At 36.4% G+C, this 26,040-nt stretch overlaps 1 protein-coding gene across 1 annotated transcript in view; it reads left to right on the plus strand.

Annotated features, from left to right (window-relative positions):
- Nucleotides 1–754: 754 nt before the first annotated feature.
- The window catches only part of LOC148308986 (polyamine-transporting ATPase 13A3-like), a 33,965-nt gene continuing 8,679 nt past the window's right edge, over nt 755–26,040 (plus strand). Inside the window, exons 1-12 of the mRNA XM_088260765.1 lie at nt 755–1,015; nt 8,980–9,216; nt 13,030–13,258; nt 14,920–15,124; nt 16,619–16,823; nt 17,992–18,122; nt 19,907–20,089; nt 20,656–20,844; nt 21,717–21,926; nt 23,301–23,549; nt 24,398–24,671; nt 25,155–25,430. Of these exons, the coding sequence (XP_088116891.1) occupies nt 988–1,015; nt 8,980–9,216; nt 13,030–13,258; nt 14,920–15,124; nt 16,619–16,823; nt 17,992–18,122; nt 19,907–20,089; nt 20,656–20,844; nt 21,717–21,926; nt 23,301–23,549; nt 24,398–24,671; nt 25,155–25,430 (2,416 nt within the window). The 5' untranslated portion in view covers nt 755–987. The remainder of the gene's footprint in view (nt 1,016–8,979; nt 9,217–13,029; nt 13,259–14,919; nt 15,125–16,618; nt 16,824–17,991; nt 18,123–19,906; nt 20,090–20,655; nt 20,845–21,716; nt 21,927–23,300; nt 23,550–24,397; nt 24,672–25,154; nt 25,431–26,040) is intronic.

Below are 26,040 nucleotides of genomic sequence, written 5' to 3' on the forward strand. Positions count from 1 at the left end.
CTGACAAATAAACCAAGTAAGATTCTTCTGGCTTGCACGCTTCGAAAATCTAAATAAAACGGTTACTAGTTGAAATTCCTCAAAAATGTCTATTGGGATAATCGGGTGACTTTAAACATTGACTTACTAACTGTTTTAAATTATGTTATGACGGAATTTTATATTCGTATCTAAATTACAGATCCATGCTAAAAATACGTGATATTGCTTTCTTTCAGGGGCAAAAATTGTCGTTATAAAATAGTGTCGGTAGATGTCATTCTTGCATACTCGGCGCATGCCCATACCCGCTTAACATTTATATCATGGTCTGCTCTCTCTCCAATGAGTTTCATTTTCAAATAAAATACTCTACTCGACGAAAAAGCAAACCCAAACCGAGAACGCGAAAATGTACGTGGGTGACAGCTGTATAGAGATCTTTAAAAAAATAAATGTTTGTTTTTAAAATTACCTAACATTCAAGACACTCTTAAATCTAGCAACAGCTCATGCAATACCGCTTATCGTATTTCTTACACAGGCTCCAACTTTACAAGTTTTTTTTAAACATTATTCCTGCGTGAATGGGCTTACTTTTTATTTATTTTTAAAGTCTATTTATTTCAAGCGCATTATAAAATCTATGCCAATTTTCATTTCACCCGGTTGGCAATGCTGGACAACCGGCTTTGAATAAAATTGCACTCCTTTTCCCACTATAGCGCTCCAGTAGGTACCTACAGAGCCCGGCGGGTCTTGCATTCAATTTTTTGCACTTCCGATTTTCCGATATTCGTGATTGGATTGTGTTCTCGCGTGTCCGCCGTGTCCCGTGTGGTGTCCGCTCGACGCGCGGTTGCTGTCAGTCAGTGTCAAATGTGACGTCTGTGATATTAATTAAAATACAAAATAAGGCAAAATGTCTTAGCAAATACTTTAAGTGGAGCAAAAACCACTTAAAGAATAGTATCTGAAAATACCCGATGACATAGAATTCTTTTGAAAATGTACAATGCTCCTTCGGAGAATAGTGGTAAGTTTTAAGAATCCCTATTCGAACATGTTTATTATGTTGATTTTAGCACATGTTACCGAATTTGTGTCCGTTTTTTTTATTTACCCTTGTTTTATCGGCGAGTTCTGAAGGAAAACTTTCCGCATTGAAGTATTGTGACTCATTTCGCAAGAAAATAGGTTATAACTATCGCACCTACAATTTTTATTTAAGTCAAAAGAGACTGTTCCTCAATTGACAAATATTCTAATTTCGGTCATTTTACAGAATGAATATTTTTGTACAATTATTCATATTTCAATGAATTATTTCATCACAACTTACAGAGGAATTACGTATTATAGGCAGTCTAAGTATCTTCACCCCCTAAATTGTGTTATCCTTCATAAACCTAGTACTCATATTTAATATTCCATATTTTTTTCTTCAAATATTGTACCTGGTGACATATCGCTCACTCCTTTCAAGAACGTCATTAATCAAAAAACTTGATTTTTCAGGAGAACGTTTTTAAAGTTAAAAAATATAATACAATGTATTAAAAATAAATATCAAGCCACTTATTGAACTTTTTACTATGCAACACATCTTTTTAGGTGAAACCTGAAGGTTCTTTCTCCATTTGAAAAATATTTAGTATATTTCAAAAAATAATTAAACAATACCTCTTCTTCAAAATGCAAAAACAACACTTTATGCCATGTAGCGGGTAAATATTAAGTTAAAAATGTGCCGATTTTGTTGGGATATAGTACATTTTCTGGGCATTCCGAAAACATGCACAACTGAAAATTGACGATTTTTGATTTATGACGTTCTTGAAAGGAGTGAGCGATATATATAAAATCAAAGTTATAATACAAAATTGACTCAAAATAACCATACTAAGTCACTTCCAGCACGTAGAATATTGCAAATGGATATAATAGTTGTGTAATAACTAGCAATAAGTATAAAAATTCTCTAGTGCACGATTATGACACCCGCTTCACCCGCAACGAAGGGTTGATGGTCCCGAGAGTAAACAATAAATATGGAAATAGAACACGTCAATACACAGTTCCGAATATTTTTAATTTGTTGCCTGCGGAGGTAAGACGGCAAACAAAAATATGGAGCAAAGGCAAAATATAAAAAAAGGAATCAATCAAGAGTTAATATTGTAAAAATTGTACAATAATGTAGTTTTATTTTTCTTTTCTTTTCTTGTGCGTGTATAATGTTAAAATTGATGAAACTTATAGTAAAAGAGTATGCAAAAAGAAGTCTACTGACAAGACACATAACATAGTCATACAGGAGAAAGTGACCAACTAACAAAACATAAAATATTCGGGAGGACCATTTAAGTCACTTTAACTTGGCAAGAAAATAAACATCAATGCAATTAGTCACTTTTAACAAGTCAATATATTATACTTCCAAGTTTAAAATCAGTTTGGGATTTATTCAGGGCAATATTAAGCTAGTAAGATATCAAATAGTCAATGATCACGTTTTTGTAAAAAATGCACTTGGTCACTTTCTCCTGTATGCCTACGATAAGGCGTATAAAAAATAAAAATGCTTATCGATATATGTATGTATGTAGAGACGTGCATTCTATATAAGCAGAAAAGTAGTGCCTACCTGGATTACTCCGTCTGCGTTCCATATAGAAACATGACCAGTGCCTACTATACCTTATCCTCATCCAACCCTTCTGCATACCCTGATTAAAAACCCTGTATGTATTTATTTATGTGTTGGTGTGGAAGCTGAATTATTACAGATTTAAAAAAAAAAAACTCGTTTCCATACATAGAATATTATCTATAACCTTTTGCCATTTTTCAAGTAGTATCTTTATCCCCTTTTTGATAAAACTTTTAGTTTTTACGGGCAAAACTGTTCTAAAAGTAAATTACCTACAGTTTTTCATCAGCATCCCTTTTAAAACAATCGCGGTATAAAAAAAAACCTGCTTCCAATGAATCTTCAATAAAATTGTCTTATTTTTATCATTTCTTAAATTTGTATCAATATTTTAATACAGAGATAAGAAGTATGTACTCCATTTAAAATGGGATCGCTCGCTTTTTTAGAAATCACTAAGTACCGTATTTGCTCTCAAAGCAGATAGCAATATTGTTATCAAGATATTTGAGGAACATGATCTGCATAATTGTGTCAAAACTAATTCAACTGAAAAACTATTAACCCTTTGCACTCCAAAGTTTTTTGGTATGTGCATACCGCCAACTCGAAGTGTTATTTAGGTAGATAATTAATTTATGTATTAATTTTAATGTCCGCCTCCGTAGTGTAATGGTCAGCACGCTCGGCTACCGTTCTGGAGGTCCCGGGTTCGATTCCCAAGGAGGGTAAAATAAATATAAGTGATTTTTTCACTGTAATATTTATTCAATATTACCATGGACTGGTACCTGAAGCGGAGGGCTGATCACCTTTCCTTCATGTGTAAAAACGATCAAGTTAACACTGCGTTTATATGACACAGTGCCCTATGCACCATTCGGGTGCGGATAAGGGTTTTATTAATATTATTATTATTAATTTTAAATCAAACACAGATTTTTCGAGTCTACTAAGTTGTATTTTATTAACAAAAACACATAAAAAATTATATTGTGACAATTGTTTCGCCTTGTTGATAATGCCCTAACAAGGCGAAACAATTGTCACAATATAATTTTTTATGTGTTTTTGTTAATAAAATACAACTTAGTAGACTCAAAAAATCTGCGTTTGATTTAAAATTAATACATAAATTAAAATGGAGTTCTACAAATTAAACGCCAAATCAATAAATAGATAATTAATTTGTCTTGAAATAAGAGAAAATTTATAAAAATTTGAAATATTTTTTTTTTTTTTTAGTTTGTTTATGTAAAATAGGTATGAATGGAGTAAAATGGACGACCAATCTATTATTTGTAGTTTTTCAACATGTTATATTTTATATAACAATCTCCAACATACTTTACTAATATAAGAGTTTCTGCTTAATAAAAAGCTTCTTTACATCTCACCAATAGATGTCTCTAGTGAAGTTCTAGTGATTCAAGAACAAGGTTTCTAAATTGGTTCATATATAAAGAACTTCCAAGAATTTGAGTAGTGTGGTTGTCAATAATGGGTAGAATTGGTGAATATCACACGTGTGTAAAGTGATCACTTAAACCAGCCGGTGACGGTCGTCAGCCCCGTAAATGCCCAGACTTCCATATTCTTCTTCATCTTTGATGAGATGTCAAAAAATAATATATTTGGTGTATGTTATCAACTGACTGTTATCTTTAAATATAAACAAACAAACAAAAACATCAGGTCATTAAAATGAAATTGTTACCGTCTGACATTTATACAAAGATAAAATTTTTAAAGAGATAAAAAACACAAATCTCTTTTATACAAAAAAAATATTTATGTATAAAAGTCAGACCGTAATAATTTCAAATAATTTGTTTAAATATCAATGTTTTCTTTCAATATCATGTAATAAATTGATGAAAACATCAGGTCAAAAGATTGTGGATTGTCAAAAGATTGTCATCGGGTGGAAAGATTGATAAAGACATAGAAAGGAGAGTGAATGCTGGGAACAGAGTGAATGGTGCACTAAAATCAGTTTTAGCAAATAAAAATCTATCAGCGGAAGCTAAACTGGCAGTACACAATGGAGTTCTGGTTCCGACCCTTATGTATGGAAGCGAAGCATGGAGTTGGCAAAAGAAGGATGAAAGCAGACTGAATGCAGTCGAAATGCGATCCCTCATACGAATGTGTGGCAAAACGATGTTTGATAGATGTTCGAATGATGAAATAAGGAAAGAATGTAAGGCTGAGATAAGCATTATCGATAAAATTAAGAAAGGTGTGTTGAGATGGTTTGGACATGTGGAGCGTATGAGTGAAGAAAGAACGGTTAAACAAATTTATGGAGCGAATGTAGTTGGAAAAAGAAGCAGAGGACGACCGAGGAAAACTTGGCACAATCAGGTATGTCAAATACTTGAAAGCGGCCGGGTCAGGAGTCGTAATAATCGTCGGGTATGTATGAGGAGATGCATGAATGTAGAAGAGGCAAAGAATGTTTGCAAAGACAGAGTGGTGTGGCGTTCGATTCTCTCTGCCTACCCCTGCGGGGAAGCGACGTGATGGTTAGTTAGTTAGTTTAAATTGATGAAACATTTTTTATATGTTGTTATATCGCTCACTCCTCTCAAGAACGTCATAAATTAAAAATCGTCAATTTTCAGTTATGCATATTTTCGGTATTCCCAAAAAATGTACTATATTCCAGCAAAAGAGGCATATTTTTAACTTAATATTTACCCGCTACAGGGCAGAAAATGGTGTTTTTGCATTTTAAAGAAAAGGTAATGTTTAATTATTTTTTTAAATATACTAAATATTTTTCAAATGGAGAAAAAACCTTCAGGTTTTACCTCAAAAGATCTGTTGCACAGTAAAAAGTTCAATAAGTGGCTTGATAATTATTTTAAATACATTGTGTTATATTTTTAAACTTAAAAAACGCTCTCCTGAAAAATCAAGTTTTTTGATTTATGACGTTCTTGAAAGGAGTGAGCGATATGTTATTATTGTGCGCCTCCGTAGTGTAATGTTCAGCACGCTCGGCTACCGTACTGGAGGTCCCGGGTTCGATTCCCAGAAGGGGGGTACAATGAATAAAAGTGATTTTTTATTCTAATATTTATTGTATATTACCCTGGACTGATATCTGAAGCGGAGGGCTGATCACCCTTCCTTCATGTGTTAACGATCAAGATAACACTGCGTTTATATGATGCGGTGCCCTATGCACCATCAGGTGCGGATGAGGGTGTTAAATTATGTTCAAAATAACACTGCGTTTATATGATGCAGTGCCCTATGGACCATTGGGTGCGGATGAGGGTATAAAAAATATGTTAGAAAGACATATTTGGTATTTTAATTTTTTTACGGAATTGAAATTATTAAAAATAATATGAATTTTTATTTTCATTATTTTTATCCTCAAAAAAATTAATTGAAACAACATTGTTTAATTTTTTTTGTAATTATTGATTAAATATCAGCATTTTCTTTATCTCCTGATAAATTAATAATAAGTCACTTAATGTCGGTACACTAATGAGGCAACATGATATTAAGCTAAAAAAATTGTTCTTAAAATAATAATTATCAAATTAAATATGAAATATTCAATTTCTAACATTTGCAAACCTAACAAAAGTAAGATCATATCATATTTAATTAAGTGTTAAAAATATTAACCGGATCCACGCGGCTCACATAACCGTATGTGTTTTCACAAAACATTCCCTGTACGCGGCTGACATAACCGTATGTGTTTTTACTTTGCTCCAAGTTTCGAACCTCAGTTCAACTTGGAGGGATTTTTTCATGGTGTGGAGCTTTGGATAAAATAATACGTCAATCCTTGGCCTTATGACATCTGTTGAAATATCTGACTAATAATTTGTAACATCACAGAAAAGAACAGATCCCTGATTTTTCTCGCGGTCGGTAAGTAGTCAGCGCCATAATCATGCCCTATATCTGTCTCACTCTCGACGCTACGCATCGCCAGTGGGTAAGAGTGACACACGATGCGTGCTTTGATTTATTTATGTTACGATCTTATTTGTTTGTATTACGATATATTTCAAGAATAATGTGACACGAGTGCATTATACAGTACCAAAAAGGCACAATGAATCCCATTGAACGTTTTTGTTTAGGAAAATAAATCGTTTCTTAACTAAATACATGATAAAAGTAATCATTTATAAGGGCGTCTCTCAGGAACAAAGTGAACGCGGTTAAAAGGTTAAGCGGGTTTGATGAAAATATCTAGTAGATTGATCAAATGATGAAGTGTAGTGATTAGCATTTGTTTCTTCTTTCTTTATCTGGATCATCATCTGTACTTGCTGTACTTCAGCCTTCTTCTTGTGTCCGGTATTAAAGAAAGGCCTCCCTCTTGGACTACCACAGTTGTCTGTTGGACGCGACTCTCTTCCAGTGCAGGCCCGCCACTTTGCTAATGTCATCGGACCATCTTGTCTGGGGCCTACCCACGCTTCTAGGCCTCCAGTCAAGCACATTTTTCGTCCACCTATCTTCAGACATACATGCCACATATCAAGAACGTCATAAATCAAAAATCGTCAATTTTTAGTTGTGCATGTTTTTGGAATGCCCAGAAAATGTACTATATCCCAGCAAAAGTGGCATATTTTTAACTTAATATTTACCCGCTACAGGGCAGAAAATGTTTTTGGAATTTTTAAGAAAAGGTATTGTTCAATAATTTTTTTAAATATACAAAATATTTTTCAAATGGAGAAAAACCTTCAGGTTTTACCTAAAAAGATCTGTTGCACAGTAAAAAGTTCAATAAATGGCTTGATATTTATTTTTAATACATTGTGTTATATTTTTAAATTTTGAAAACGTTCTCCTGAAAAATCAAGTTTTTTGATTTATGAGGTTCTTGAAAGGAGTGAGCGATATCACAATGGATATCAATAGTTGTGTAATCAACTAGTAATAACTAGTAACACTTCTGCGTCTTGTTTTAGGCTTCCAGTCAAGTCGTCCATCTATCTTCAGACATATCCACATGACTTGCCCAGTTCCACTTTTGCTCCGCGATTCTTTGAGCCACATCTGTTACCTTGGTCTTTTCCCTTATCCAAACATTCGTTTTACGATCTCTAAAGGATATGTTTAGCATCCTTCTCTTCATTGCTCTTTGTGTTACCCGGAGTTTATACAAGATTTGTTTTGTTAGGGCAGAGGTTGACAAGAGTGGCTCGTGAGCCACATTCGGCTCTTTGGCTAGAAGGTGGGTTTGAATTTCACCTTATCTCAAGGAACATCTTAAATAGACACTCTGAATTGCCTCTATCTGCGAAAACAGTGCAAGACAGAATATCCAAAATGTCTTTGAATGTAACAGAGCAGCGAAACAAAGATATTAGCTAGTTTCCGCAATATTAATTGCAACTTATGAGTCGTGTGATATTTGTGATACAGTCAAGGTTCAAAAATCTACCTCTACATACTTATATGTATATGACATACATATGTCCGTAACCATTAAGAATTCCAGTAGTGATCATGTCTTTAAGAACAGTGTCCGTCGATGGTTGCTTCTCGTTGGAAGGGACAAGGTAGAAAGTGAATTAATCAAAGTCCAGGTGTAATTATTTTATTTTTAAACCTTTATACTGTAAATTGTTATTGTATCTATTGTATGTAATGTATATAATCTAATAATAAAAAAAAAACAAATAGTTAAAAAAAAAAAATTGTATTAACATGTAAGTATTTCGGCTTAACACAGGCCATGCCTAAAGAGCCATAATACATATCTCTCACTCCTTTCAAGAACGTCATAAATAAAAAATTGTCAATTTTCAGTTGTGCATGTTTTCGAAATGCCCAGAAAATGTACTATATCCCAGCAAAAGAGGCATATTTTTAACTTAATATTTACCCGCTACAGGGCAGAAAATGTTGTTTTTGCATTTTGAAGAAAAGGTATTGTTTAATTATTTTTTTAAATATACTAAATATTTTTCAAATGGAGAAAACACCTTTAGGTTTTACTTAAAAACATCTGTTGCACAGTAAAAAGTTCAATAAGTGGCTTGATATTTATTTTTAATGCATTGTGTTATATTTTTAATCTTTAAAAACGTTCTCCTGAAAAATCAAGTTTTTTTATTTATGACGTTCTTGAAAGGAGTGAGCGATATAGTAAAAGAAAATGTATGTATCTATGAAATAAATAAATAAAATAAAATATATGCGGTTCTTTGTTATCCTGTTCCCATGACAATTTGGATCCTCTCACTTGACAAACTGCCGACCCCTGTGCTAGGGTTTCATCATCTGATAAGAGTTAAAATAATACCCTTTATTGTGGAATGCATTGTATTCACATTATATTTCTGTTCCAGGTGAATACGAAGCTATCGGTGAAGCGCATTGGCAGATCCTAGACAACGCTCACCAAGGAACCGACGAACTGGTTCTGAAGGTCCACGGATACAAACACAACTGGGTCCGCAGACTGCTCTTCCACACCGTTAGCATCCTGTTCTGTGGATTCCCATACATATTCATCAGCTGGTATCCCAAGTATGGAATGATCAAATTCTCCAAATCCAGTTTAAGAAATGCTGAAATAGTTTTTCGTAAGTATTATATTTATTTATTATATATTTTTTGCAGTACTGTAATATAATTATTTTTAGAATATTGTATTTTTTTGATGAAAAGCAAAAACACAAAATGAGGTTATGTACAGGGGCGTGCATTCCATATAGGCAGAAAAGCAGTGCCCATCTTAACAACTTACCTGCGTGACATGTAAATACGCAACCAGTACCTACCCTACCTTACTAAGTAGTACCTAGCTTACCTTACTACCTACCTCTACAGCCAACCCTTATTAAATCTCTGTGCACGCCACTGGTTATGTATAATAATTTCATGTAATAATAAATATGTTTTTCAGTCTTTGCATGTTTTTTAAATGTGTTCCTACAAATGTTTTTCTTGAAAATCTTGTTCATATATCCTGGGATTTTGGATTTCCGGGGCTCTACTGTATCTCAGATAACAATGGCCTTTTTAACCTTCCCCTCCCTGTGCTATGTATTTACTACAACTTGACTTTAAAAATGAGAATATCAATATAAAATATAATAGATACGGGGGCTCAGCATTTTTATATTCCTCCGTACTACTTTTACGTGTTACATAAAAGTATTATAATATAAAGTTATTCATTTGCAGCGACAGAAATAAATGAATTGTAAAATAATCAGGGATAGAATCACCAATACACAAATGTTTCTCAGAGTATGCGTGTGTGCCGCACTTTACATACACGCGCACACGGCTTCATACTGTTTCCGACGATCTCGTTTTAGCTGCGCACAGGTAATGAGAGGGTGGACTGCATGGCCAAGGAAGCCCGGGACTGTGGCGTGGTTCCCAGTCTATTCACCCTTCCGATTCCTGACTACCTTAGAAAGCTCAAAGCTGGTGCAAGCGAGGAATGGAATAAAATATTCTCTATAACATCCACTGGATCCTATTATAAGTCAATCCAACCCGTGATACCCAAATCCCCTTGGTTCCGCAAAATCAAGATTCCCAAGCTGAATGTGTCCCTTCTGTGCAGGCTGAGGATCGGACACACAGTACTTGCATCCCACCTCAAAAAGATTAACATTCTAACTTGTTCGTTGTGCGCGTGTGGAGAGGATGATGAGACTGCTGACCACATATTTTTCAACTGCCCCTTACTCCCTAACCTCGAGTTCATTCAGGACATTCGGTCGGAGGGTTTGTCCTTCCCGCTGAATGTCCAACACCTATTTTCAATCAACTCCAAAAATGTTAACCGTGCGATCATTAAACATATAAAAAAGTATGGCAAAAGCGTGTGACCCCAAAAAAAATCAATAAAAAAAAATATTGTTTAAGTAAAATCACTAGTATGGCAGGTATCACCCAAAATTGGGTGCTTTGCCAATAAATAAAAAAAAAAAAAAGTCGTGGTTCGGAGTGGTCGTGTCACTACGCTAGCTATGGCGAGTACTATGTATTTTTTTATTTTTTTTAGGTAATTACCAGAACTAACATTACAAAATTGATACATTTCAATTTCATATATCGCTCACTCCTTTCAAGAACGTCATAAATCAAAAAACTTGATTTTTCAGGAGAACGTTTTTAAAGTTTAAAAATATAATACAATGTATTGAAAATAAATATCAAGCCACTTATTGAACTTTTTACTGTGCAACAGATCTTTTTAAGTAAAACCTGAAGGTTTTTTCTGCATTTGAAAAATATTTAGTATATTTAAAAAAATAATTAAACAATACCTTTTCTTCAAAATGCAAAAACAGCACATTCTGCCCTGTAGCGGGTAATTATTAAGTTAAAAATATGCCGCTTTTGCTGGGACATAGTACATTTTCTGGGCATTCCGAAAACATGCACAACTCAAAATTCACGATTTTTGATTTATGACGTTCTTGAAAGGAATGAGCGATATGGTCAATATAAGCAACATTTAGGAATATTTACATTTTTCCCGTTGTACAAAATACATAACACCGGCGCACATGGAAATTTTAAGCACTGTAAGGGAAGGGTCAAAAGGTGTTTTGGTCGTATCGAGGGTGTTTGAGTGCGATACATCGTTTGAATTATCTACAAAGATGCCGAAGCGAGTTATCTAACCGTGCAAAACGCTCTTGAGTTTTCTATGATATTATCTGTGTGTGATAGCGCTGATTTCCATGTCACTTATAAGTAATATGTGTATCGTTTTTAATTTACTTCTAGAGTGCTGCATATTATGTTTAGTCTACGTCTTCACATCCACATCCAGCAATCTCCGATTCCCTTTTCCTTTCCTGACTCAATTTTGGTCCACATGATTTGGTAATTTTGGAATTATTTATTTGAACGCATTTTTTTTGTACCGCCGTTAAATCTTACTTCGGCCCAAGGTAGCTTCACCATATACCATTTAATTTTGTTTTTCACACAGCATTCGATACAGATTCTTTCATCCATTTTTTGAAATAGGCAAAAGACGTGAAAGCTAGCAGCTGCCAAAAATTAACTAAACATTAAAAATGGCTGACCTTATCGGCATAAGTTAGAGACATGAGTGCCAACGTCGGTAGTGTAAAGGCAAAGGGGTATATCTGTCTCAGACCAAATTTTACAGGAGAGCAAAAACAAACTTGTGAAATTAAATAACTCGTTTGTTTTATGTATTTTTAAATGTAGATATTTTAATAATAATAAATCCCTTACCGCACCCCAATGGTGCACAGGGCACTGCTTCATATAAACGCAGTGCTACCTCGATCGATTACACATGAAGGAAAGGTGATCAGCCCTCCACTTCAGGTACCAGTCCAGTGTAATATTGAATAAATATTAGAGTGAAAAAATCACTTATATTTATTATAACCCCCCTGGGAATCGAACCCGGGACCTCCAGAACGGTAGGCGAGCATGCTGACCATTACACTACGGAGGCGGACTAAATTATAAGACTAAGATATTTTAATAAAACTAAATAAGAATTGCAACTGCAGCTATATCCTTTTGCCAGATAATGTATGGAATACACTATTTTAGACATTTTGTAGAAAAAAACTTAGAAAATGAAAATCTTTAAAGATATACCCCTTTGCCATTACACTACCGACATAACGCCATAAAAAATCGTAAATCGAACAAATATAGCCTACGAAAATTCAAAACTTACGATACTTTTTGAACAGACCCAGTATACAATATATATGTTCAATAATGGGCAGAATGGTGGCCAAGTTAAAATGTTTAAAAAAAATGTATCTATGTACCAAAAAAAAAAAAAAAAAATTCATCAGTGGAGAAACCTAATAATATATTATAATTTAAGATTGATATTTGTCGACTTGGGTGTTAAGAAAAATGAAGAAATTGAATAATCGTATCGTCTTAATAAGAATAATAAATACTCATGTTTCTATTATAATAGTAATATAAGAGTTTCTGCTAAATAAAAAGCTTCTTTACATCTCACCAATAGATGCCTCTAGCGAAGCTCTAGTGATTCAAGAACAAGGTTTCTAAATTGGTTCATATATATGGAACTTCCAAGAATTTGAGTAGTGTGGTTGTCAATAATGGGTAGAATTGGTGAATGTTACACGTGTGTAAAGTGATCACTTAAACCAGTCTATGACGGTCGTCTGCCCCGTAAATGCCCAGACTTCCATATTCTTCTTCATCTTTGAATAAACAAAATAATAACTCACATTTCGTCTACGAAACTTTCTCTGGACGGGGTCGAACACCATTCCGTAAGCCAGGCTTCCATCTTTCTCCATCTAAAAAATGATAGATGTTTCATCTCAAGTTGAAACATACATTTTATTTGATCATATTATGCAATGTTTACTTATTTTATTCATATGATATTCCAGTGACGGATTCGGAAGGCGCTTGTAAAACAGAGGTGGTCCAGGAGGTGGAAATCTCCCTGCCTCAGTTTCCCGACAATAAAATTAGATTTTTTTTATATCAACTGACTCGGTATGTCTGGCTGCGAGACACGGCCTCCTTCGTCAACGTCCAGAATCTCAACGAGAAGGTCACCGTGGCGCACCTCGTGGAAAATACATCGGGGCTGAACAGAAAGCAACAGAACGAATTGTGAGTATACCGTGTAACTAATAATGGAAGCGATTGGAAGATTGGTATGAAGAGTAGTCTAGAATCTGCCAACCTCAATATAGTATATAGAAAACATTATTTTGGAACAGGTAGATGATTTTTTTAGCTTCTTCACTGGCTACAATATGTGTGATGATTGGTTTGCTTCTATCATGGTCAGTCTTCGCCCAGCTCTATCCTCCTCTTGTCTCTTCAACTTGGCGTAACCGCTACAGCCCGTGTCGGAGGTAATTAAGTTCATGTAGGTTAAGCGGGGCCGTCCTCTGTAGTTTTTGCACATGCCTTTATCGATAAACAGAAAGGTATGTTGGGATGCTTTGGACATGTGGAATGAATGAATGAAAAAATAACAGGTAGGACAGTAAAATAAATTTATGAGGCAAAGGTAATTGGAAATAGGAACAAAGGAAGACCGAGGAAAACGTAGCATGATCAAGTATTTCAAATACTCAAAAGTGATCATGTCAGGAGAAGAAATAATGTTTGGGGAGATGCAGCAATGTGGAAGAGGCGAAGATTGTTTGCAGAGACAGAGTTGTGCGGCGTTCTATTCCCACTGCCAACCCTCAGGTGAAGCAGCATGATGGTTAGAACTCTTATTTACGAACGTTGGAAGAGATTTTTTTCCAATTGTTAACTATGATAACACTCATTTGTAATATATTAATTTTTAAACAGTAAAATAATAAACAATTATTTTTTTCTTGTTCAATTTTCTAAAAGTTAAAAGGGTATTTCAAAGGTCTAGAGTTTGTGATTGATACGACATTGCGGGCTAAAAATATTGACCTAGAAATTCCAGACGGAACAAGCTGTGCAAATATTATGACGCCAAAGAAAAGATATCAAAGACAGATAATTGAGTCCGTATATTATGTTTATTTGTATACATAATACATATATGGACATTCCCCAAGAGCATATTCATATGTGACTGAAAATTAAATAGACCAAAGGTTCATTGTATATAACATATATATACATTATGTATATATATATATATATATATATATATATATATATATATATATATATATATATATATATATATATATATATATATATATATATATATATATATATATATATATATATTCATTCTTCATTCAACATTTTTCTTCTCCGTCTTATTCCTCATTGCTGAGGGTTGTGACCCTTGCAGAAGCAATGACTCTTCTCCAGTTATCCCTTGACTGCGCTGCACGTAGCGCTCCAACCACTGAGGTGCCTGCTGCTGCCTTAATTTGATCGGTCCATCGTGTGGGGATCTTCTTCTCCCTCTCTTTTCCTCCAGGCTACCGATCACAACTAGTCGTTCCAGGCTATCCTCTATGCCACACGCAACGTGTCCAAAGAACTGGAGAATCCGTCGGGTACAGACATTGGCCAGAGTCAAGCCATCCAAGCGTAGTTCCTGGCGAATGGACTCATTGGTGCGTCTAGCTGTCCGTGGAATTCGGAGCAAGCGCCTCCAACACCACATTTCAAAGGCATCATTTTTTCTCCTTTCTGCTTCTTTTATGGTCCATGTTTCAGCAGCATAGAGAAAAATGGAGTGGACCAAGCTCCTGACAAGCTTCATCTTGGTTTTGTTACTATAACATAGCACAATAAAAATGATGATAAATTGTTTGTTTCAGAGCAAAATTATATGGAAACAATGGAATTGAGGTGGAAGTAAAAAGTTACTGGTCATTATTTGTGACGGAGGTGTTCAACCCCTTCTACTTGTTCCAAGTGTTCTCCATCACCCTGTGGTCTCTGGACGAGTACTACCACTACGCGGCCTGCGTGTTCATCCTGTCTTCCATATCAGTAATGACTTCGCTCTACCAAACCAAGAAGGTACGCACACTTAACAAACCATTTTATTGACTAACAAATTTTCGAAAGACTTTCGAAATACCAAGCAAATTTGTACTAATAGCAAAAATACAAGCAATTGACAAATACATTCATATTATTTTTTTGACATCTCAACATAGACGAAGAAGAATATGGAAGTCTGGTCATTTACGGGGCTTACGACCGTCATAGGCTAGTTTAAGTGATCACTTGAGGCAGATTTTGAAAGTAGGCGACACACACATAAATAGAATCGATGGTAAAATATTTTTTTTATAAATAAATAAAATACCTGTTGCAATTGTATTTCAACGGATGGCATATGCAATCATATTTACAAAGTACATTTACACAAATGGTCCTCTTCTGTTTAATTTTATTATTAATGGTCTTAATTTCACTAGCCGATTCGCATCTATCACTGCTCTCTCTCTATGGTCTCAATCCTGCGGATTGGTCTGCAGCAACAGATAACATCTCCTTCGCCATTCCGATCTATTTTCCGAAACCCTCTTCCGCTCCTCATACGTCGATCAGCCCATGTCCTCGTATAAGTTGCTCAGATATTGGCATTATATAGTTACTTTTAAAAAAAAAAACTAATTCTATACATTTATACATATCCCTCACTCCTTTCAACAACGTCATAAATAAAAAAACTTGATTTTTCAGGAGAATGTTTTTAAAGTTTAAAAATATAATACAATGTATTAAAAATAAATATCAAGCCACTTACTGAACTATTTATGTGCAACAGATCTTTTTAGGTAAAACCTGAAGGTTTTTTCTCCATTTGAAAAATATTAAGTATATTTAAAAATATAATTAAACAATACCTTTTCTTCAAAATGCAAAAACAACACTTTCTGCCCGGTAGCGGGTAAATATTATGTTAAAAATATGCCACTTTTGCTGGGATACATATAGTACATTTTCTGGACATTTCGAAAACATGCACAACTGAAAATTGATGATTTTTGATTTATGACGTTCTTGAAAGGAGTGAGCGATATGGCAGACTTATAATTTTAGTTTCGCAGTGCCTCTCCAAAAAAGAGATTCAGCTCTTGTGCTTGGAGAGGGACTTACATCCAAGGTTTATTGTTTTATTTGATTGATGGTATAATAGTCTTTTTCTTTTATATATTTTTTTAAGATTTACATGTAGTATGCATTAATTTGTTCTTAAAATACACTATCTGCGGGAAGGGTAATTTTACTGTTTTACTCGACTGGTGGTGTTCGGCGGGAAGCGTAATTTTACCTTTTCACTCGACTCATCGTAAATTGCGTGTAAGTTATTTTTACGCATGACTTTTGCGGCATCTTTTGATCTCATATTGATGTATACAGCATGGTTAAATGTTATCACTTCTTTTCAGAGATATTTATCTCTATTATGAGCGCGAATCCGCCCGCAGATAGTGTGTTAAGAATTTTCATATCTTAAAATAAAAATATCTGGTATTAATTAGAGATGTGTTCTGTCGGCAGCTGAGCATAGCCCTCCACGAGCTGGTGGAGCGCTCCAACTGCCACTGGGTGACGGTGGTGCGCCCGGCGCAGACCGAGTGCCTGGTGGCCGCCGCCAGCCTCGTGCCCGGGGACGTGCTGCTGCTGCCGCCCTCCGGCTACACCATGCCCTGCGACGCCGTGCTGCTCACCGGCACCTGCATCGTCAACGAGAGCATGCTCACCGGTCAGACACTCCCTGACTCCTGACTCCTGACTCCTCCCACCAAAACGTTACATTCCCATTATATAAATGATTTTATGTAATTAACCTTCCCTTCTCGGTGATATGTATTTACTACAACTCAACTTTAAAAATGAGAATATCAATATAAAATATAATAGATACGGGCACACAATTTTTGTATTCGTCCTTTATCCTTTTACGTGTTACATAAAAGTATTATAATATGAATTTATTCATGTTTAATTAAGGTTTTACTTAGTAAAACCACTATTTCTTAAAATCTACTGTGACACGTGTTTCGATGCATTCCGCATCATTTTCAAACATGGTGTTTGAAAATGATACGGTGTTTGAAAATGATGCGGAATGCATCAAATCACGTGTCACAGTAGATTTTAAGAAATAGTGGTATTTACTAAGTAAAACATTAATTAAAAATGGATTTTTCATTTGCAGCGACAGAAATGAATAAATTGTAAAATAATAGGGGATAGAATCACCAATACACAAAGTTTCTCAGAGTATGCGTGGGTGCTACACTTTACGTACACGCGCACGCGGCTTCATACTGTTTCCGACGATTTCATTTTAGTTGCACACAAGTCGTCGTTCAGGGTGGTTGTGTCACTACGCTAGCTATGGCGGGTACTTGGGATGTATTTTTTTCTCTTTTTTCGGTAATTACCAGAGCTAACATTATAAAAATTGATACATTTCATCTTTAACTATGGTCAATAAGGAATATTAACATTTTTCCCGTTTTTAAACCACATTTTCATATGGTGTACAAAATACATATCACGGGTGCACGGGATAGTTTTTAGCCCCGTAAGGGAAAGGTTAAAAAATAACGAACATCATAGCGATCTTGTAAATAATTATTTTTCGGAATTTGCAAATCACATCTTCATTTTTCTTCTTCTTCATGAGCCCTCTGACCTCCACTGCTGGATATAGGCCTCTTCCCCTTCTTTCCATTTCCTTCGGTCAGTTGCTGTTTGCTGCCAGTTTCTACCCCCCACAGCGACTATGTCATCGGACCATCTCTTTTGGGGTCTTCTGACACCTCTTGTTTTCCCAAGGTCTCCACCGTAGAATTCTTGGGGTCCATCTTGATATTTTGTCCATTTAATGTTTAAATTTCTTTAATAATTACTTATTATTACAGGTGAAAGTGTGCCTGTTGTGAAATCTCCTCCCAATGTGTCTTCCGAGTGCTACTCCACGTCCACCCACAAGAGACACACCCTGTTTGCCGGAACCAATGTCATTCAGACCCGATTTTATGGTAACAGCAAGGTAAGAACCTATCTTTGAATCCACTCATTTCAATATTCACACATTTCGGATGGTTATTTTTTACGCCTGTGGACCGCTAGCGACGGGATTTGATAATTATGTACATATTGTTAAGACTTAACAAAGAGATTGGTATTTTAACCGGATCCACGCGGCTCGCATAACCGTATGTGTTTTCACAAAACATTCCCCGTACGCGGCTGACATAACCGTTTGTGTTTTTACTTTACTCCAAGTTTCGAACCTCAGTTCAACTTGGAGGGATTTTTTCATGGTGTGGAACTTTGGATAAAATAATATGTCAATCCTTGGCCTTATGAAATCTGTTGAAATATCTGACTAATAATTTGTAACATCACAAGTATAAATAAAAGAACAGATCCCTGATTTTTCTTGTGGTCGGTAATTAGTCCCCGCCATAATCATGCCCTATATCTGTCTCACTCTCGACGCTACGCATCGCCAGTGGGTAAGAGTGACACACGATGCGTGCTTTGATTTATTTATATTACGATCTTATTTAGGTTATTTACGAGTACCAAAAAGGCACAATGAATCCCATTGAATGTTTTTGTTTAGGAAAATAAATCGTTTCTTAATTAAATACATGATAAAAGTAATCATTTAAAAACGGCAAAATACCGCCGCGCACGGGCGTCTCTCAGGAACAAAGTGAACGCGGTTAAAAGGTTAAATCTATAAGATTTGGCATTTAATTTGTAGAACTCCATTTTAATTTATATATTAGATGTTTCAATAAAACACTGATTTTTGAGTCTACTAAATAGTATTTCCTTGTTGAAAAACGCATAAAAAGAAGTTTTGTGACAATTGTTTCACCTTGTTATGGCATTTTTAAACTAATGTTTGTAGCGAGTATTGTGACACTTGTCCTGAAAAACTAAGGATGCGATTGGGTGATTGTTTTCAAAAATACCACACTTCAAACAATTATAAAAACTAAAATTTGCTATTTTTCTTTTATAAATACTTACTTTCTATAATTAATACATATTTGTGAACATAAATATGCATTCTTAATTGCTACCTTTCAAAAAAATTTTTTTTAACAATTTTCTAAGAATATCTTAGTTTTTTTCATATTTCTCATATTTTTACTAAAAAAAAATGCTGGAGACATATCTCTCACTCCTTTGAAAAACGTCATAAATCAAAAAACTTGATTTTTCAGGAGAACGTTTTTGAAGTTTAAAAATAAATTACAATGTATTAAAAATAAATATCAAGCCACTTATTGAACAGTGTACTGTGCAACAGATCTTTTTAGGTAAAACCTGAAGGTTTTTTCTCCATTTGAAAAATATTTAGCATATTTAAAAAAATAATTAAACAATACCTTTTCTTCAAAATGCAAAAACAACACTTTCTGCCCTGTAGCGGGTAAATATTAAGGTAAAAATATGCCTCTTTTGCTGGGATATAGTACATTTTTTGGGCATTCTGAAAACATGCACAACTGAAAATTGTCGATTTTTGATTTATGATATTCTTGAAAGGATTGAGCGATATATGATTTTTTTCTCTCGAGTGATAAGGGTTAATATATAAGAGATTGGTACATAATATTCATATAAAAACATTAAATATGAATTATCTTCTTTTCTGACTTTGAAATGAGGCCAGCACAGAAGGCAAAAATACTCTTCCCGTCCTTAAGCATCAATCGACCGAACGGGTAGAAATACATTTCCCGTCAGAAGTGTGTTAAAATCAGCATTATTAAGTCATAAAACCAATGTAACAACTTGGAATTCTTTTTTCAGGTATTAGCCAAAGTTGTACGGACCGGATTTTGCACATCAAAGGGAGAACTAGTCAAAAGTATATTATTTCCCAAACCGATGGGCTTCCAGTTCTACAAGGACGCTGTGAAATTCGTCATATTCCTATTTACTATATCCGCAATTGGTATGGGATATTGCATATGGTTGTACGTGGAGAGAGGTGTAAGTATATGAATTTTCAAAATGTGTACTTAGTTTGTGTCAGCACCATATCCAAGATTCAAAACTCCATTTTACTAAATTTCTGAACTCTGAAGGAATCCCTAACATACTGTCCAAAATGTATCTGATATTTTTATAAATCATGACATCAGATTCAACGAATCCGGTATTTCTCGCTAGAGTGCCAAAGCCGATATATTGGATTTTGGTAATCAAAGGGTTAATTAACCACAGTAAAAAAATGATGGTTATTCTGAAACCTCTTATGAAGCAGTGTTTTTAAGTAGTATTACACAAAGTAAACGATGAATGATAAGGAGAGTGTAACTTATTGAATATAAAGCGTTTGAGTTTACTGAAAGGAGTGCTTCTCCGTCAGTGTGAAGACGATAATCCTGCAGACCTTGGACATAGTAACCATCGCGGTCTCGCCCGCGCTGCCGGTTGGTACTCATGAAATAGTGTTTTTAAGTGGCATTTTACAAAGAGAACGATGAATGATAAGGAGAGTGTAACTTATTGAATGCAAAGCGTGTGAGATTACTGAAAGGAACGTTTCTCTGCAGAGCAGTGTGAAGACGATAATCCTGCGGACGTTGGACATAATAACCATCGTGGTCCCGCCCGCGCTGCCGGCCGCCATGACCGCGGGCACGGTGTACAGCCAGCGCCGCCTCAAGAACCACCACATCTTCTGCATCAGTCCCCTGCGCATCAACGTCTGCGGGAAACTCAAGCTCATCTGCTTCGATAAGGTACCACTATTTTGTAATTTTTAGATACATTACGTACAAAAAGTACCCGGAAATTTGGATTTCAATGAACCGATTAAAAGGTATCTGTAAAAATTTTTGTCTTCAGGTTGGTAACCCCTTCTTTGATTACCATCCCTGATTAGAACATGATCTGTCACTCAGTGTGTTTGCAGCAGCTGTTAGTAATAGACGACCTCAAATGTGCTAGGCAAATTTGTTTGTTGACTGTTGACTATTGTCAACAGACCTTCCGTTCCACTAGACGAGGGTTCGGCATTTTGTGTCCTAGCTTGGTTTATGGTACCAATGTCCTTCACTATTTTTATCATGTCGCTCACTCCTTTCAAGAACGTCATAAATCAAAAATTGTCAATTTTCAGTTGTGCATGCTTTCGGAATGCCCAGAAAATGTACTTTATCCCAGCAAAATTTTTAACTTAATATTTACCCGCTACAGGGCAGAAAATGTTGTTTTTGCATTTTGAAGAAAAGGTATTGTTTAATTATTTTTTTAAATATGCTAAATATTTTTCAATTGAAGAAAAAACCTTCAGGTTTTACCTAAAAAGATCTGTTGCACATTAAAAAGTTCAATAAGTGGCTTGATATTTATTTTTAATTCATTGTGTTATATTTTTAAACATTAAAAACGTTCTCCTGAAAAATCAAGTTTTTTGATTTATGATGTTCTTGAAAGGAGTGAGTGATATGTATAAAATCAAAGGTATAATACAAAATTGACCCAATATAACCATACAAAGTCACTTCCAGCACATACAATAATGCAAATGGTTATCATAGTTGTGTAATAAACTAGTAATAAGTAATAACCACCGTTATGAAATGGGTGTCTGATCATCCTCTGATTGCAGACGGGCACCTTGACCGAGGACGGACTGGACTTGTACGCGGTGTTGCCGCACTCGGACGGGCTGTTTGGGGAGCCTGTCCACAACGTGCCCTCGCTGCCGCCCAAGCTGCCGCTCATGCAGGCCCTGGCCTGCTGCCACTCCCTGACCAGCATCGACAACCAGCTCACCGGAGACCCGCTCGACCTCAAAATGTTTGAAGCAACTGGATGGGTAATTTAATCAATTTTACTTTAGATCAAGGGTAGACAACCCACGGCCCGCCGGGTGTCTACTCGTGGCCCGCAGAGCGTATCACAATTTTTTTTTGTACATAAAAACCACCAAAAGAACATTTCATCGTGCGTAGTTCGTACCATATCCCATATATGGAAGTATCTCTGACAATTTTTTGTTTTGCAAAACACTGTTGATGATTTCCCTATTTTGAATCACTGATACGTGTGAACAGCTTTTTACTCGAATGAATCATTTTAAATCTCAAATGAGAATAAGAAACACTGATGAGCATTTGGAAAACTGCTTGGAAAACATTGATGCACTTGCTTGTATGCCTGTTATCTAATAAATTCTCATTTTTATTATATCTTCATAAAAAAAAAAACAATGAGTTTCTGTTTACTTTGAATAATGAAAAGAAATTGTTTTACGGCCAGGTAGGTAATTTCATTTCTAAAATCTGGCCCTGCTGCTGAAAAGGTTGGGCCAACCATGCTTTAGATGTTAACACAATCAATATATATCGCCAACAATCGCGAGATGTTGACAGACTAGCTATTTAAATCATGATTTTTTTTAGATACTAGCACACACTGTTTTCTCTGTGTGTAGCATTCACATGTGACTCATATTTATTCTCATATTTTTCGGTGATTTTTATAAGAACCATATTTAAAAAAAATTAACTATTGTTTGAACCGCCCATTTTATTTTTTGAAGCTATTTTCCCCTTCTGCTACCCCTTCTGAATTAAATAAAATTATTTGAGACCGCTCAGTTTCTCTCAAATCCCGTTTTCTTGCGTTCCTAATACATATCTATCTAATTAATTAAATTGTATCTCATCCCAATTTCTAATATTTGTTATCCTAATTACTTTTATTAATTGATTCGGCAGTAACTTTGTGGTAAAATCTATCCATTTTTAATTTAAGTTTCACTAAGTAAATACCACTATTTCTTAAAATCTATTGTAACACGAGTTTCGATGCATTCCGTATCATTTTCAAACACGTATGTAAAACTTAATCAACCTGTTAACCGGGTGGGACGCATAAATACGTCAAACGTAAACAATATCGGGTACGGGTAGGACATATGAATACGTCCTTGAAATATATGTTGCGCCCTGGAACGGGTGGGACGTATATTTTTCCAACAAAGGTATTAGTCATCCATACATGTCTCGACATGAATTTAAGACACGGAGTGAATCAGTATTCGCGTCCATTACAAGTTGCGAAATTGGACAGCAGACCGCCCGGTCAACAGGTTAAAGAAAAAAACCTAATACATAATCAAAAAATAACCTAATTACTGTTCAAAAAAATTAAAATAATTTTCTTAAAATATAAAATGTCGCGTCAGGTGCTGGAGGAGCCGGGGCCGGAGAACACCCGCTACGACAGCCTGGCGCCCACCGTGGTGCGGCCGGCCAGCGTGAGCGAGGCCAGCCTGCTGCAGCAGGACCTGGACCCGCTCACGCTGGAGGTGCCCTACGAGTTGGGCCTGCTGCGCCGCTTTCACTTCTCCTCCACGCAGCGCGCCATGGGCGTCATCGCGCGCGTGCTCGGCCAGACGCAGATGCTGTACTTCGTCAAGGGGGCGCCCGAGAAGGTAGCTAACCCGCAAGATGCGCCCAATCCTCTTCTAGTGGAACTGCTGACCACACTCAACAGTCCGCCTTCTCCTGAGGAGCTTTATGTGGTTTCCTCCCAGCAATGAGCAAATGCTGAGAAGTTCCTGATTGGCCCACACTAGATTATCCCTCCTGTTCCCAACACAGATTACAATAAAACATCTTTTTGTAGTTAAAAGAAACAAAAATCCGCTTAATTTTTTTCTTATATCACCACTTAAACATCTAACATCTGTCGTTTCCCTTCATTTATTTGAATAAATTTAGTATTTGAAACTTGTGTGCGACCCATCATGATGTATGGGATCGAAAGTAGAGCGATAGACACCGTTGACACAAAAAACGCGCTTAGATTGTCAGAAATGAAGACTCTAAGAAGCATATCAGGCAAGAGTAGAGATAGAATAAGAAACGCCAGGATAAGGGAAATATGCGAGATCGAAGATGTCGTTAGGGGGGGAAGGCAACGAAGGAGAGTATGAAAAATGAAACTATACAGACTCCCCCACATTGCACTGCACGGCTAACCCCAGGGTAGACGACTCCCGGGTAGACCATTAAAGAGATGGATCGACAGCTAGGAATCGACATCGCAGGAGGCTAATCCCTCTTAAAATCGGGCCACAAGGCCTACACCAAGAAGAAGAAGAAGTAGTATTTGAAATACTGGATCATGCCAAGTTTTCCTCTGTTTCTAATTTTAAACTACATTTGCCTCATAAATTTGTACAACTGTTATTTCCTCACTCATTCGATTCACATGCCCAAACCATCTCAACACCCTTCTTGATTTAATTGAATAACAATTGATGTTCATGCTATTCAGATTTCGGGAATGTGCAGCCCTTCATCCTTGCCGGAGAACTTCAGTCGGGTCCTGAACGAGTACGCTTCCAACGGGTTCCGGGTCATCGGGCTGGCCTACAAGAAGCTGGAGAGGAAGATGAAGTGGATCGAGGCGCAGCGCGTCAAGAGGGAGCAGCTGGAGTGCGACATGACCTTCCTGGGGCTGCTGGTCATGCAGAACAGCCTCAAGCCGCAGTCGGCCTCCATCATCAACGACCTTCACAATGCCAAAATGCGGATGGTCATGATAACAGGTAACTTATCCATGGTCAGTTTTAACGATGTTCCACCCTGAACGATGACTTGTGCGCTAACTAAAATGAGCGTGTACGTAAAGTGCAGCACGCACACATACTCTGACCAACATTTGAGTATTGGTGATTCTATCCCCGATTTTTTACAATTTATTTATTTCCGTCGCTGCAAATAAATAATTTTATATTATAATACTTTTCTGCATCACGTAAAAGTATTACGGAGGAATACAAAAATTCTGAGCCCCCGTATCTATTATATTTTATATTGATATTCTCATTTTTAAAGTCAAGTTGTAGTAAATACATAATCACCGGGAGGGGAAGGTTAAAATAACTTTTATTTTCTTTTTTTTGAATCTGTATTTTTCACTGATGAGGCATATACTATAAATAGTTCTGGTTCTAAAATAGATCCTTGTAGAAATGTATATATATACAGTGAATAATACTAAAGTGTGTGTTCATTGTTGTTGGTTTCAGGGGACAACATAATGACGGCCATATCCGTGTCCAGGGACTGCGGCATGGTCCCCGCCGACGAGAAGATCATCCTGATCTCGCAGGGGGGCGGCGCGGGGGGCGCGGGGGGCGCGGAGCTGCGCTTCGAGGTGGTCGGGCAACCCCGGGACTCCTCCCTCTCCCCCTCCATCTCCACTGCGCTCGTCAGCGACAAGTACTGCTTCGCGCTCGACGGCAAGACCTGGAACGCCATCCGCCAGCACTACCCCGACCTGCTGCCCAGGATCTTAACCAAAGGTCAGCTACCCTCGACTTTAGGTCGGCCACTCTTAGCCATAGGTCAGCTACCCTCGACCATAGGGCAGCCACTCTTAGCCATAGGTCAGCTATCTTCGACCATAGGGCAGCCACTCTTAGCCATAGGTCAGCTACCCTCGACCATAGGGCAGCCACTCTTAGCCATAGGTCAGCTATCTTCGACCATAGGGCAGCCACTCTTAGCCACAGGTCAGCTACCCTCGACTTTAGGTCGGCCACTCTTAGCCATAGGTCAGCTACCCTCGACCATATGTCAGCCACTCCTTACCCATAGGTCAGCTACCCTCGACCATAGGTCAGCCACTCTTAGCCATAGGTCACCCACTTTGGTTTGACTGATGAGTTTTAATGAAGATTTTATTTGTAAAACGGGCGGGTTTTTTTCATTTTATTTCTGATAATAAAATACTGCATTTTTGCCATAACAATGTTTTACAGATTTTTTGCTTTTATTAAACGTTTAAGCAAGCGAAATTTTCACTGATCTTAGATACAGAAGGGTTTTCCATTAAGTATTTCTAGCCCATATGTCATACAGGCAAATGGTAAACCTGCCGTGCCCGACCGGTTAAACAAGCACCATAGACTA

This window comes from Brachycentrus maculatus, unplaced genomic scaffold, assembly GCF_059751285.1.
Source record: "Brachycentrus maculatus isolate JH-2025_06_01 unplaced genomic scaffold, ASM5975128v1 h1tg000142l, whole genome shotgun sequence".
Classification (NCBI taxonomy): Eukaryota; Metazoa; Arthropoda; class Insecta; order Trichoptera; family Brachycentridae; genus Brachycentrus; species Brachycentrus maculatus.